This window comes from Copadichromis virginalis, linkage group LG13 (genome assembly GCF_057382275.1).
Source record: "Copadichromis virginalis isolate Kocher_CV1m ecotype Utaka linkage group LG13, C_Virginalis_male_GT1.1, whole genome shotgun sequence".
NCBI lineage: Eukaryota > Metazoa > Chordata > Actinopteri > Cichliformes > Cichlidae > Copadichromis > Copadichromis virginalis.
The window spans coordinates 24,006,158-24,020,969 of NC_140630.1; the positions used below are offsets into that span (position 1 = coordinate 24,006,158).

General features: G+C 41.0%; 1 protein-coding gene across 2 annotated transcripts in view; it reads right to left on the reverse strand.

The window, feature by feature from the left end:
• Positions 1 to 162: 162 nt before the first annotated feature.
• slx4ip (SLX4 interacting protein) overlaps positions 163 to 14,812 on the reverse strand; it is a 32,218-nt gene continuing 17,568 nt past the window's right edge. For both annotated transcript variants that reach the window (XM_085478112.1, XM_085478111.1), the window contains exons 6-9: positions 11,232 to 11,300; positions 9,638 to 9,726; positions 1,621 to 1,727; positions 163 to 1,519 (exon numbers count right to left, since the gene is read on the reverse strand). In XM_085478112.1, coding sequence (XP_085334238.1) covers positions 754 to 1,519; positions 1,621 to 1,727; positions 9,638 to 9,726; positions 11,232 to 11,300 — 1,031 coding nt within the window. In that variant the 3' untranslated portion in view covers positions 163 to 753. The remainder of the gene's footprint in view (positions 1,520 to 1,620; positions 1,728 to 9,637; positions 9,727 to 11,231; positions 11,301 to 14,812) is intronic.

The following is a 14,812-nucleotide window of genomic DNA, read 5'->3' on the forward strand; positions in this document are numbered from 1 at the left end:
GAGTAAAATTTTCAGTCAACATTTTGTTGTGAAATAGAAATACTGGGTTGTAAATGGAGCTTTACGGCTGGTGACAGCAGCTGTTGTTCAACCTCTGATTTGAAAACTGATCACCTTCCTGCATTTAGTTGGTTTAGGTTAAAAAACAAACAAACAGCACAGTATGTTTCCACTTATAGATTTGTTTTCAGGTGCTTAGCAACTAACTGGTATATGAAAAATATCTAGCTACAAAAACACTTTTTTTGAGAATGGGGTGATGAAATAAACCTGGAAACAGCAATCAATCATGCTCGAGCTTCGGCGGGTAAACTGGACAGTTTTGAGACACGTAGGAGCCAGTATTTGAGTCTGAAAGCCATGACGTACTGCATGGCTCCTGCCTGTCTGAAATCCCCAATCTTTAACACAAAACCAAATCTTAACTCCAATTAAAGGTTTTTGACTTTCATTTGCGAGCCGCTCTTGACCACCACTACTTATGGGTGGAGGCAGAGATCCGTTTCAAGTATTTGACAAAGCATAACTCAAATGCACATGTATCAGTTGCCATAATGTGTTCAGCATTTGATCTGTGCGTGTGCAGCATATGTGAAAAGAACAGATATCGCAGTAAAAAGTGACACAAGCACAAATGCAAGTCATCTGAGCAGACCACATGGACAGTATGAGGGAAGCATGTAGTCTGACAGAGTCTCATCTCTATTTCTGTGGCGTCAGGCATCTTTACTGTAGCCTGTCTCTCTCTCCCCCTCAGGACCTCTTCAGTCGTCGTAATCTAGAGGTTCTGGGCACATTTTCACTCCACTCCTCTCCGAGTGTGGATCTGGAACCAATAGAGGAGCCTGAGGATGCAGGCTTGACAGATAGGCTCCTCAGACTTGCGGCCAGCCTGTTTTGGTTTGTCTGTGCCGTGTTATTGCTTGTGAGGGAGAGCCTTTGGGCTTGTTTCCCTGGAGTAAGCAGCTCTACTTCCAGTGTGGTTTTCTTGCACTCTGAGACAGGGGAAGCCTGGGACTCTGCCTTGGCTTCAAGTGGAGGGAGGGGTGGCAGAGGAAGGAGGTCGTGCTTGGATGTTTGTGCAGAGTAAGTTTGCATTAGGGCTGGAGGTCTTCCAAGGCACGTCCTCTTGGCCCCGTGTGGGTGAGGGTCTTCCCCAGCATCACTCAGCTTGCACCTCTTGCTCGTGCTGGTCTCCTGACTGATTTCATTTTGGCAGAAACCTGCTGAGGTCCCATTTAGGTTGATACAGTCTGGAAGATCGTTCTCAGCATGACGCTCCTGCTTTTGAGTAGTCCCAATTAGAGCTCCTGCTACAGTTAATGCACTGGAGCTAGGCACCTTGTGGTTTGCCTCTGACAGGACCTTCTGTTCAGATCTGGACAGACTCACTGAGCCTGATTCTGACTTGACAACTTGAAGTTCCGGTTTCTGGTTTTCAGCACAGACTCTCTGGTCAATCTGCTGCTCTGCCATAGTGGAACCACAAAGGTCTTGCTGGACACTGGCTTGTTTGGCTCTGAGAAAGAAAAAAAAAATGGGTATAAAGGATATAAACAGATACTTGAGTGTCCTCTCTGACTGGTGGGGTTGGAAAGTTCTGCATTAGATCATACTTACATCTTTTGAAGCACAGTCTTCTTTGTTTTTGTGGGGCTGTTTAAAGGCTCTTGGGTTTCTCCCACACTGGAAAAATATTCCGATCTGCTTTGTTCGCACAGCTCAGTCTAAAGAGGACAAACAGAATCAGTGTAAACACAAATATTATTACTGGCATACCCTGGAAACATTTCGCCTCACAGTGCTGTCATCATCCTTCATTGAACACCTTCATTAAATCCATTAGACTAAAAACCAAAAGAGTTCATGTCAGATTGTCTGAAGTTCAATCAATGTAGTCACCTTATTATTTAAACTATGATGCTGCCCAACATGAAAGATGAAAGGGCCTTCAGAGAGAGTAGCAGCTGCCCCCCGCACCCACCGTAAACTCCCCAAATCCTCCACCTCAAAGTTTGAAACGAATCACTGGCTCATTATGGCGTGACAATTGTTCAGCCTACACTACCTGAGGTTTAAAATAATGCTCTCAGCCTTAGGCAGAGTTACGAAACGGTGACCATATTGACAAGTTAAAACAGCGAAAAACGAAGATTCAGTAATAGAGAAAAAATGTGACGCAAGGGCAGCATTGCGTGGGAAAGAAAAGATTTTTTTTAAAAAGGTGTAAAAAGCATGTTATGGGACAGCTGCAAATGTAAACAGACTGAAGGGGAAAAAAAACCTTCTTTACTTTTAGTAACTGAACAAAGCAGGATGAGTGCCGAGCGCTTCTTCTGTCCTTATGTGTCTAAAACTTTCATCTGTAATTCTGCTACACCCCTAAGTGTCTCTGAAAAGCAAGTCTTATTTGCTAAAACTCTGGGGTGAAAGTTCAAAATATCCACATACTAAGGGAAACCTCTGAGGCAGAACGAGGAACAAGCTGAAAATTGGATCTCACCAACGTGTGCCCTCAACAGGCCACTAATGACGGTTAATCATGGGGTCTTTTCCTTGGCTGCCCCAGAACAGACTCTGGATTTATGAGAACAAGAGACGCTGGTGGCAAATTGAGCAGAACTTCAAAGGCTGAAGCACTGTCAATTCATCATAAATTAATCAAATCAAAAAAAGTTGGTGGAATAGTAGACTAGCAATGGTTTAGAAAATGAGCATGTCTGCTAGTTTTTATCTGGAGAAGCAGTATATTATATTATATTTTGTATACTAGAACTTCTAAAAGTCTGAAGCTGTACAAAGGCATTTATATCAGCTCATGGTCTAGAATGGGGATGTTGCCAGAACTGATACTTATAAGTAATCTTTGTATAAAACTGAAAAAGCTACTTTTTTTTTTTCAGTACAGTAGTTACCTAAGCGGCATACCAACCAAGTTGGGTTGTCAACGAAATTGATACTTAGATACTAACTGATACTAAAAATTACTTTTGGATTAGACGTCCATTTGCAACTGCATTATATGTGACTGGAATGAACTCTGAACTCATTGTCACTCGTCCAACAGGAATGACTGATATCACAGGCGGTCAGACTGTGGGACTTGACAGAAGCAAACAATGGGCATTTGACGTGTGTGTAAGCAAGGCACAGAACATTATATGGTGTATCTGCACTTACCTCAAGGTGAACGAGGTTGTTTGCAGCTGTTTAGGGCTGCTGCCAATGAAGGCAAAGAGAGATGGGGTGAGTTGTTGTTCTTTTCTAGGGTTTTCTCTCTATTATTGTAGGGTCTTTACCTTACAAGTGACTTGAAGTAACTGCTGTTGTGATTTGATGGTATATAAATAAAATTCAGTTGAACCGAATTAAATCCTAATGCATATGTGGTTGGGTGAGGTCTCTGTCTGGAAATTTATAATGGGCCTCAATTTTACCTTGTGGGTTTGTAAGAATGATTTTATTATGTGTTTGCATACATTGTAGGTTTTGCAGTGATATGCACATTTGATGTATTTGCAATCATTTTAAGGTTGGCGTGTGCATTTTTAGGCTACAGAATTAAATAGGAATCCATCTGATGACCCAATTTTAAAGGTCAAAAGTCATGAAATAAAGCTTGTCATTTTAACCTATGTTTCTTTGACTGTTTTGTTTTTAGGTCTCTTGACAGATCACTAAATATTTCACTATTGACACCAGCAGTGCCGTCTTCACTTCCTACAGTTGGCAGATAGCTTTGCACAGGATGGCTGCAGATTGGTGGGCAGAAAGGCCCTCCCCTCATTAGCAGCTGAAGATGTAAACAGTAGCACCACAACCCTGGCAAAGGAAATGTAAGACAGACACCCTGGTCTTTAGGAATATTTTTGTGAGGTAAGTAAAGCTCCTGTTCCAGCAAGATTTTTTTTTTTAAAACAGTAATGAATATTAACCTGGCTGGAACACATGCTAACATTAGCTTTTTAACAATTAGCAATAGCCATTTCTGTAAGGTAGAGGTTATGGCTAATAATAAAATGATCATGTTAATGTTGGAGCTAGGCAGCAAACATAAGTTCTGCCTGTCTGTAATGTTAATGGACAGTGTAAATTTGACAGGAAAAGAACGTGATCTTGTTTTTTTGTTTTTATGTTTTTAACCCCATGGTATTGAGTAGTACTTTCCTGGGTGCTGGTAGCGAGTTTATAGTTTAAAGGAGAAGATGGGACAAGTTTCATGCCTGCTAAATTATCTGTTGAGATATTTCACTCAAAAACATTCATATCAACCTGACAGCAAAAAGTTAGGGGATCGCCACAGTGGTTAAGCTTTATCCTCTAGTGTATTTCTGTGTAATAAAAGTTGAGCTATTTCACTGATCTAGTGGCGGCACAAGATTTAAGGCATCACCAAAAATAGGATTTATTAATAATCAGGATCTATTCTCTGGCCACTGCGCTATGCTATGCCCAAGCTCATAGCAAACCATCCAATACTTTTGAAGCTATCGCTGTTTGGATCAACGTGGCTGAGACCGCTATCCACAGCTTCACGCCGCTAAACTTTATTGGTTTTTGCAAAGGGGAAACAACAACTGGACAGAAATTAAATCTGGGAAAATTCAAGGTCGTGGCCGCTATGTTTATTCAACATCAGCCATTTTTCAGATCATTACTATTATATAAACTGGTTGGTAAAATGATCAATGTGCACTCTAAGATGGGGAAAGCCAGTGCGGTAAGCTCTGGCATCCTGCAGATGTTGTGAAAACTGAGAGAAATATCATAAATGTCCTCCCCCGCACGTCACGATACTAGTGACAACATATGACCCGACACGCAAGGGGGAAATGGAGTGATCGACCCGAGCTGCGAGGGCAAGCTGGGGCATTGTGGCTTTGCGCTGGGTGTTGAGACCTAGCAACTCTGGTCTGTGGTGTGGTAGACGGGAATAAAGAGGCCAGACAGAGGGAGGGGAGGCCGGGCAGCAGGGAAGGAGGCGGAGCTGGCGAAATACAAGAGACAAGATACTACAGAGTGTATAAGAGAAAAAAAGAGAGTGGAGCACAACAAAAGCAAAGGCACCCCCTCAGAGTCACACTGCCTGACCTCAACAGTCTCTCCAGCATGCCCACAAACGCAAGAATCCTCACACAGGAAGTTCCACACAGGCTCCTCTTTGTGTCGAGATGGAGTCATGCTACAGTGTGGGCAGAGCTCTGGTCTTTAGACTTTTCCTCTCATACCCAGAGCTACAGCTAACCTTCAACATGGATTTGGGACAGTGACACACATACAAACTCTCATTTCGCCTCCACACTCACACACCCACCCCAACAACAACAATTCTGAGAAAAATGTGGGTGCTATCGTTTGCATTGTAATGCCTTGATATGTATTCTAGCCTGTTTAATATGAATAAATGCCGTTTGAAAATGAACTTGAAAGAAAAATCAACAAGGAGCTAAAGGGAGGCTCTCTGGGAAAGTTTAGTGCCTTTCTGTTCCTGTCGGCACGACTTCAAAAGAGCAAGAGAGTGAAAGAGGAGAGTCAGAGAAAGGAAGAAGCATGAAGAGAGGAAGAGGCTGGATATAGATAGCAAGTAGAGAAAAGATAGATAAACAGAGAGAGCGAGAGAGATTGTGCATAAATTATTTTCAGCAGGGGTCTAGAGGTTGGAGTATATAGCAACTACAGAAGAAATCAGACGGATTAAATAACCTTATAATTATCACAAGCTATGTGGATAAAACGGTAAGAATTGTGTGGGAACCGAGGTGGCCTAATCTTGTAAGGAATGATGCAAACTCTAAATAGCTGGAGAGAGTCCCATGAAAAAGGAGGGAGGGATGGTGGTAAATAAGAACGTCTACCCGCCGTTGCTACCACCTCTCTCTGAGAGAAAAAAAAAAGGATTTAACCCCCCCACCGCCAGCCAGTCTGCTCGCCCCCACACAAAGCTGAAAAATGCTCCTCGTGATACAACATGTAGAGCAGACCAACAGTGCCCTCCCTGGCCCCAGAGCTTCCAAAACAACACAGCTTCGCCACAGGAGCTGCAACAAAACAGCACATCTGGATGTCAGATTACAGCGATAAGCCTGGCAAAAGGGCAAGGATAGCAGAGAGAATGATTCATTTGGTTTAAAAGGCTACCAGGACAGATTCTCAGCACTTGCCCCAACTCTGAATGACTCCTGGAAAAAAACTTCAAAAGGATAACCAGCAACAGCCTCCATAAAATACAGGCAACAACCTCTAAGCCGTCCAAGATAAGGTAGAACACAGATTATGTTGGTTATCTTTTAATGCAGCTGCACTCAAAAGTAATGCAGCGATATGGCCTAAAGGTCTCTGAGCTGTTTAAAATGTTGCTGCAAAGGATGACAAACCTTCTCTTGGTGTTTAAAGACAATGCTTATTGATATACAATGCCATATTTATACACACTACAGCTTTTTTGTATATAGTCTGCACAAATACACATGCACATTCATCTAAATACTACTTTAACAATTTTGCTTTGTAGAAAAAGAGCATTTTTCAGTTAATCTTTTTCCAAAAGCTTTTAAGCATTTTAACATAAAAACTTCAAATAAAAAAATCTAACAAGTCAGCATGGGAGGCTCCGATGAACCATCAACTTTCATGTGCCACAGTGGAAGTCGGATTGTTTGTTCTGGGATTACTTTAATATCTTTGTACCTCACCTAACATATACAAAACCAGTGAGATGCAATCCCATAAAGCAATTTTCCACTCATCTGTCACAAAATAATAGTGTCTCAACTTGAAATCTGTGGTAGCTTGAAATGCTTGAATCCCTCACAGCACTCATATTATAAAAAATGAATTATTCTTTCCACTGGAACTTTTTTGTTTTGATGACACATCTAAGTATACAAAGTCCTCAAACTGGCACCAAGAAACAACAAGAGTATTTAACTGTCAGAGGATGAAAAACCTCCTGCAGAGATATTCGTGAATGCAGTGCACAAATTCCACTCCTCATCGTGCACCCACCCTGCTCCCACAGGGCAAGCATGCCCTGTTTGTGTAGGCTCACCACATCTTCTCTGCAACAAAGTCAACAAACATGCATGGGCACATGTCTAAAATAGGGGACAGTTCTTATCCCCAAACAAGAGTTTCTGGATCCACCCATATCAAAGGACTGAGACAAGTGAACACACTTCATGTAAATCATTTAAAGCAGTTTAAGATGGGCTGGAATGAGGACCTGTAAGAGATCATAGTCGTGCATTCGGCCTAGGTGTAGAGGAGGTCAGTAGACACTGGACGCTTGGGAACGGACTGCTGTTAGCTGTTGTGAGCTCTGAAGAACAGAGGCGTGCTGAGGTCACGAGTAAACACACAAGCTTGTCCAGAGCTCAAAAGAGGAGGGGAGGGGGGGAGACTGGAAACACATCTGTTCTGCCTTTGATCCAAACTTCTGCAGCCCAGCACGCCACTCACCTCAGCTGCCCACTCTGTGCCTGACTAAAAAACAACGGCCGCAATTATAAACACTAGATCTTCCTTCCCATGCTGCCCTCTTCGGTGTTGGTGCTGACTCACAATAGGAGCAAGCTTTTATGAAGGGAAGGGACGTAAATCTTCAAATCCTCTGCGTATGCCTTTTTTCCATTATCACATGAAAACAAAGCAGCATCAATTGCCCAACCTCTGCATAGCAACAGTGGATTCTAGGTGCCTAACAAACAGAGTCAATTAGGCTGATAGGATTTCAGCATTTATCCCAGACATGGCACTCAGTATGTCTGAACCAAAACATTTGCCGGATGCTTGAACACTCTCTGCCCCAGTAACATTTGAATCAAGCATTTCAAACTGGACAATCATGGTTGTTTCTGCAGCAAATGACCATCTGAAACCAAAACAGCTGGAGTTGGCCTTTTTTTTCCCCCTTAAGTTTGCTCTTTCCCATAGTTTGCATATTACACTGCTAATCCCTTCCTGGGAAGGTTGTTTGATAGAAATAGAATCTCACCTTTTTATATAGCATGCCTTTTCTCTCATCGTGTGTGGCTGTTTAGAAGGAAAATGCTTCTGCTTCCTGACCAAAATGTCAGTTGAAAATATGACTAATATAGAGTGAACAAACTGTATAAAATTAAAATAGAGTACACTCAATGCGGGAGTGAGAAGCTGCCTTTCAGTGATGTCACCTTAGCTCCCTCATAACATAACCCCCTGACCTTGTGAAAACTGCTTATTGATGAGTCTACATTTCCACTGCGGCTGAAGATTTTTGCACAACTAGTCACACAAACTGAATCCTAACAACAAACCTGAAACCTCCCTAAACACGGACAAATGTGGCATTTTTTTTTGAGACTGCTCGTCTTGTGCTGTCAAGAATTGGGGGATAAAAGACCCCTTTTTAAACATGATATCAATTCTGACACAGAACTCCAAACACCCCATTATTTATAGACAGCAACATTATACCTTACATCAGTTGTGACTCACAGTCTAAACCTTTTTTTTCCTTTCCGGTTTCTGACTTCCTTGGCAGCATTAAAACTGCAAAAACTCCCTTTTTGACAAATAAGAACAGAGTGAGGGATGTAAACAAATTATTGTTTTTGTCATGTGAAAAACTTCAGCCTCTCTGTCTGGTATCTTTCCCTTACAAAGCGGGCTCGAGGTTGAGCTAGTGAGAGCTTCACCACAAGACTCCCACCCTCCAATTCCCTCAGCTTATACTGTATGAGCCCAGAGAACCACATCCTGAGGAGAGGAACGCAATCGACAACAGTGCCTCCTTGAACTGGAAAATTGGTTACACAATCTGAACTTTTCACTGACGACTATGTTGCTCCACTAAAAATATTACAATCGCTGCTTTCATTGGAAGCCAAACTGTGGAGAGTGCAGAGACATTTCAAAGGGAAACAATAGCAAAAACCCTGTAGAAAAACATCAGGCCACTGATCATGGGATGTGATGGGAGAGATGTCTGTCCTTGATGTGAGTGCCAAGGTGAGAGGCTCCACAGGCTTTTCCCAGAATACTCTGGGGAGTTTGAGATCAAATGAACACTGACCAAAGGACAACTGATTATAATACAGGCGGACAAAAAAAGAACTACAGCAGTAGGTCTTATGGCACTGACAAGAGTTGAACTTGGTCTACACAGCACAGGCTACAGGGAAATACTCACTGAACCCAACTTTATTTGAGTCCAATTAATCAAGGCACGCGGCATTCAACTGCAGACAGTAAAGTTAACCGAATTCTCTCTTAAAGACCCAAACAATGCACATGCAACCGCAGGACAGAGGGTTTTGTTGTGGTTCTCTTGAGCATGCAAACCCCAAAACCTCATGCTTGAAACTGACAGAGAGAACTAAAGTTCTGCAGGTAAGTAATTAAAAATGTGGGAGCAGGAGCTTTTCAAAAAAGCGTGACTTGGCACCGCTTCACCCAGCCTCCCACGATCATTGGTTTTCCACTCACTAGGTCTCCTTAAAGCCCATGTAGGTTCAGAGTCCACCCCTTATAAAGAGGATAAGCATATATAAGCGAGAGTGCAATTTGGCAGCACATCCCTATAATAACACACAGACACATGGACGACTTTTTGCCAGGCGACTGGAAGAGGAAATAGAGGAGTATAAACAGCACTCACCGCGGGCAGGCTCGGGTTTCTATGGTGCGCTGAGGCATCTTCTGGACGGCTCACACACACAACATATCGTTCGGGAAACACACGCAAATCTGAGAGCAGGCAGAGAAACAACACAGACCCTGCTGGTTAATAACGTGGGCTCACCTCTAATTATCAGTCAAACTCAGACAGAGGGAATTGTGGTCAATGTTTAATTTTTACATCTACCAGTACCAAGTATTTACTATCCCTCAGACCGGGGAGAAAATAGCAGTTTATATATAATTGCTGAATTTTATGAGCTGCATAAACAGCATGAAATATTAGGAAATTTTACATTAACAATGGCTCTTGGGAGTAATAATACTGTCTCACTGACTTCAGAAGGAAAGATCATTTAAGCCGCTTTTCCAAACAATGTCAAGAAACTCAGGTCCAGCTATATTCCAAAGGTCTCTGCCCGGATGACATGTGACACTAATAATAATTAAATTTATAATATCTGCTGTTTTCAGTTGGGTTTGGGTTCTGCTTGATTGCTCAACAAAAATTTCAGAGCTCATGAAATGTTTCAAGCGAAATTGGAACCTTCAATGAAAATTTCTCAGGACACTTTTAGACAGAGAACTTCTTGGAGTTTGGAAATCTAACTTTTCTTTGAAGGACCCCGATCCCAGTTCAAATTTAAAGCAAACCCAAAAGCCTTCTTGAAATCTAACAAGTAGATTGACAGGGAATTTGCAAATCATATTAAATAAGAGGAATTTAGTCTCAATGACCTCGTAACTATTCCTTTAATGCCAACCCCTGGACAAACTTTACAGTCTTTGTTCCACCAAATGTCAGCTTTTCCTTCTTTATTCTTTAAAATGTTGGCATTGTGGAGTGAAATTTAAGTCAGCTAAATCAGAATATTTCACTGCATTCTGACCAACTAATTACCGTAACATAGCTTTAAGAAGACCTATTGTGGTTCAGCCTTGAACTCCTTTTAAGAACGTTTTTTTGTAGCCGTCTCGTCAACCACGATAAAAACTTTTCACCATCCATTTTATAGCTAATTGATTTTTTTTAATGATCTAACCACATATGTACTGCCAACTCAGTGGACCAAATTACACAACCTTTGACCTCAGGAGACCGAGTCTAATTTGATGTGTAATGGACCTGCTGAGAGAAGCCGTCATCTCAGCCAGCAACAGGTCACCGTTGCCTCAACAGCCAAGGCCTGGTCCTCCCCCAAGGAGCAGATATTAACTTTACTGACAGGAAGAGAACCATGTTGGTCCCATGAAAAGGTGGCCAAGGGTCACAGGCATTAGATGAGCCATGGAGATAGATTCTCACTGCCCTCCACAGACAGCTAAGGAATCCTTCTCTCTCTGCCTCTCTCAGTAGCCTCTCAAGGGAACCACTTAATGGCCGCTTGTTCTCAACAACACCCCGATCAGGTAGGGACAGGACATAAAAACAAGTGAGGGGGAGAAACATCAACATGCAGACCACAGATGCCTCACTCATTCTGTGGGAAATTTGGCTGAGTATAAACCCTTGAGAGGTCTATTTCTGAGTTCTAACTGGGGATGGATTTATTGAAAACATGTAGGTCACTTACCCTGCTTGACAATACATCTGAGACTGGAGTGTCGCTTCAGAAAATTGGCCACCAGGTTGAATTTTTCACCTGTATAAACCAAAACAGAGAGACAGTTAACATAAAAGGTTGTATTACCTATTTAACAGTGGGCACATTTTGGTGAGACGGTGCATGCTTTGATACACCGATTACAAACTAAATTCTATTTCCCATCATTACACGAAACAGCTGCAAATGTTATAGTGAGACTAAGTGGTTAAATAATGGACACACTACGTGAGTATAAAGCCCCTCGTATGATGAGTTCCACAACTGGCCTTACTGCTGTCACATGCAGTAGAAGAATCACAGTAAAGTTTAAAAAAAAAAAAACACACAAAAAAACCCCCACAGCATTAGGGTATTTTGCAGCAATATAGCACACTCCATTAATGCAGATAACAGTGCTGCACATGGCTCCATATGCTTGGAATTTTCTACTAACTTTAAGTTTATGCTTGGTCTAAGGCACAGCATGCTAAAACAAGCCAAATTATTTATCGAGTGTGAAACAATTCATTCTCCTTTAATTTAAAAGACCTTCCAGTTTGGCACAAGCACAGAAACCATTTCTGGGGTCTCTGCTCTATTTGTCATGGAATGATTTCATGGTATGTAAGATGTGCTGTGCAGAAACAGCAGCTTGTTGCCTAATCTGGCAGGAATTTGTTGACTAAAAGCAAGGGCCTGGCTAACACGCTATGCAGTTGTTCTTTGCAAACAGACACACAGTGCTGGGAAGCTGACCAAGCCAGTTCATCCTTTGATATCTTCTTCGTACCCTTTTTGTCCTCATAAGAAAGTGAATGTGAAACTTTAACACCACCTTCCTATTATTTCTTATTTGACATTCTCTCTCATGTGTGGACATATAAAAAAAACATTTTCTGCAAACTGTCTGGGTTTGGGTTGTTTTTTTTTTTTTCCCGCTTCAATTAAAGGATTACATGTCTTCCTAAGTTTGAGAAAATCATGACCTCTTGCACTTAAGGCTCTTTCAGAAGTCCCTGGATAATCTCAAATGTGCACTGTCATCAGGCTAAAAATGAGGCTGTCTAGATTTCTGAAAAGCTGCTGTTTTGGAAGTCTTTTTAAATCTGCCAGTAGTGACACTAACGGTCACCCATCAAGAAAACTTGGAACAACTTGGACAAGTCTACTTCAAATAATAAACTACAACTAGTTTCATGCCCATGTCTGTGAAGCCTGTTGGTGCATTATTTCATGACAAACCCTTTACAAAATTTAAAAAAGAAGGTGTATCACTGTTAAAGTCCACGATCAAGCAATGGCTTTATGAGTGAAACTACAGAGCATTTACAACAAGGTGCAAACCACCCATTACACTCAAGAACAACAGGTCCAGACTAAAAGACAGTTAATGCAATACCTTTGTTAAATCCCCTGAATTAAATCTGAAAGTCTCCACTTCAATCACATCTTAATTGTTTAAATTAGAATCCAATCTGGTGGTGAACAGAGGCAAAACTACAAAAACAGTGTCAACACTTCAAGATATTACTGTATATTCTTAAGTTTACTACCCAGTGATTGATAGCATCATGTCTGGTTTCTTTCTGTTGGTGCCTGCGGTATAATTAGCAACTAGAGTCAGCACATCAAGAATAATATTCATCATTAGAAAAGACAATACCAACATAGATTATGAAACACAAATCAAATCAGTCTGACATTATAAATATAGACTAAAATCCATCAATCGTGAACTTCATCACAGAGCCTTTGAAACTGGACGTGTGTTACTATGAGTTACTGTGATACTAAGCAATTACAATCAGTATTTTAATGACAATCAGGGGAAATTGTTACCCATAGGCTACAATCTTTTCAATTTCACCTTCAGGAATGCTTTTTACCATCAAATGTATTAGTATAAATTGAGCCTTACCAAATTTTGTTTTGGAAAATGTTTAGCATCGTAACTATGATTTGTGAACATTCAACAGAATCTCTCTGCAAGAGAACAAAACCCAAATATCTAACGGGCACAACTGCAGGGTGACTTTTAGTAGTGACATTTGTGAGATCTGTAAAGAGCTATTTCTTCACTCAAACTGCATATTGGTTAAATATTTTCTTACACATTACATCACATTATTTGTTTTCAAAAGTTACATAATATTAATTGTGTGAAACTAAAATGTTTCTTTGGGGTGATGAAAGAAGCTCAGCTTACCATAGCCTTTATTTCTGTACAAAACTCTTGCTCCTCAGGCCAAATGATTTTTTACACAAGCCATCAGTGGATGACTAATGTCTTGGGACCAACCCAGTTGTCTTTTTGTCAGTGAATAGAATCTGTACAGCTCTATCTAGGTTGCGCAGGCTGGCATTAAACTCTGCTTCTTTGCAGCAAAAAGCTCCTTCCTAAAAGACCCATAAGACCATGTTTATTTATAAAAAAATGAATTGTACTAATTGTTTTATCAGCCGAGAGCTTGCAGTTCTGGAAATGCGGCACACTCAGCATGTATAATAATGATTTGTTTTACTGGCTATGTGCCCCCATCACAGTAGGTCTGCAAGAAAACAGTGATTATAATGTTCAATTGCCAACATCGAGCTATACGGGATTACATCCACTTATCCATAACGACAAGCAGATAATTTGGTAGCAAAGCCTTTACAGTTAATGATGCCTAAAATGTATTAGCCACACAAATTAGCATGGTACTGTTACCATGCTAACACACTTTTTTGTGTGTTGGAGCCCTGACTTCAGGAGATGAGGCTTGAGGTGAGGAGACATAATGAGAAAGAGATGATGAAAATATGCATGTATAAATGTTAAATGGGCATAAATAGTTTGAAAGAATTTTTTTTTCCTATCAAATAACCTAAGAAAATTATTTACTATTCCTTTAACGTGGCTTGCTGTACTTTAAGCTCTAGCCGTCTTTTTGGTTTAGATACAATGCGCATGAGTACAGAGCCGAAATAAATTTTTAAAAAAAGTCACTGTCCTTCCTACTGACTACACTATACTTGGTGCACATCTCTTTGAAGGAGGACCTCCGTGCTGGTGTTAGCTTTAATGTAGGAGTACATATGGTACTGATAGTACTCTCACTAAATTGTCTTTAGAGTTTCCAGCCTTATAAGACTGTTCCTTTAGAGTCTGGTGCACATAAGGTATGTAATGTAATAATAACGGATAAGTCAACAGTCTTTAAATAGATTGCCATTAATCCCAATGGGAAATTGCATTAACACACAGATTGGGTATGTTGAGCATGTCTGTATTTAACAGCAGAATTTCTTTATCAGGAACAAAATCTAATATTGTGTTTTTCCCTAAATAGCAAAGGAGCAAATCATTTATCACCCACTGTGGAATGCTGATCTGTATCTCCGTTTTGTTTTCTCTGACTGCTCTTAGTCCATGACCAGGAAGCAAGCATCTTTCTTTGCACTTTCATGACTCTTTGTTTTTGGAGGCTCTGATTTAGCCCTCTTAGCCGCTTGTCTAGCTGTACAACTGTTCTCACTGCTTTCCCTTGGTGAGTTGAGCTTGCCAATTCCCAGGACAAACTTGACAG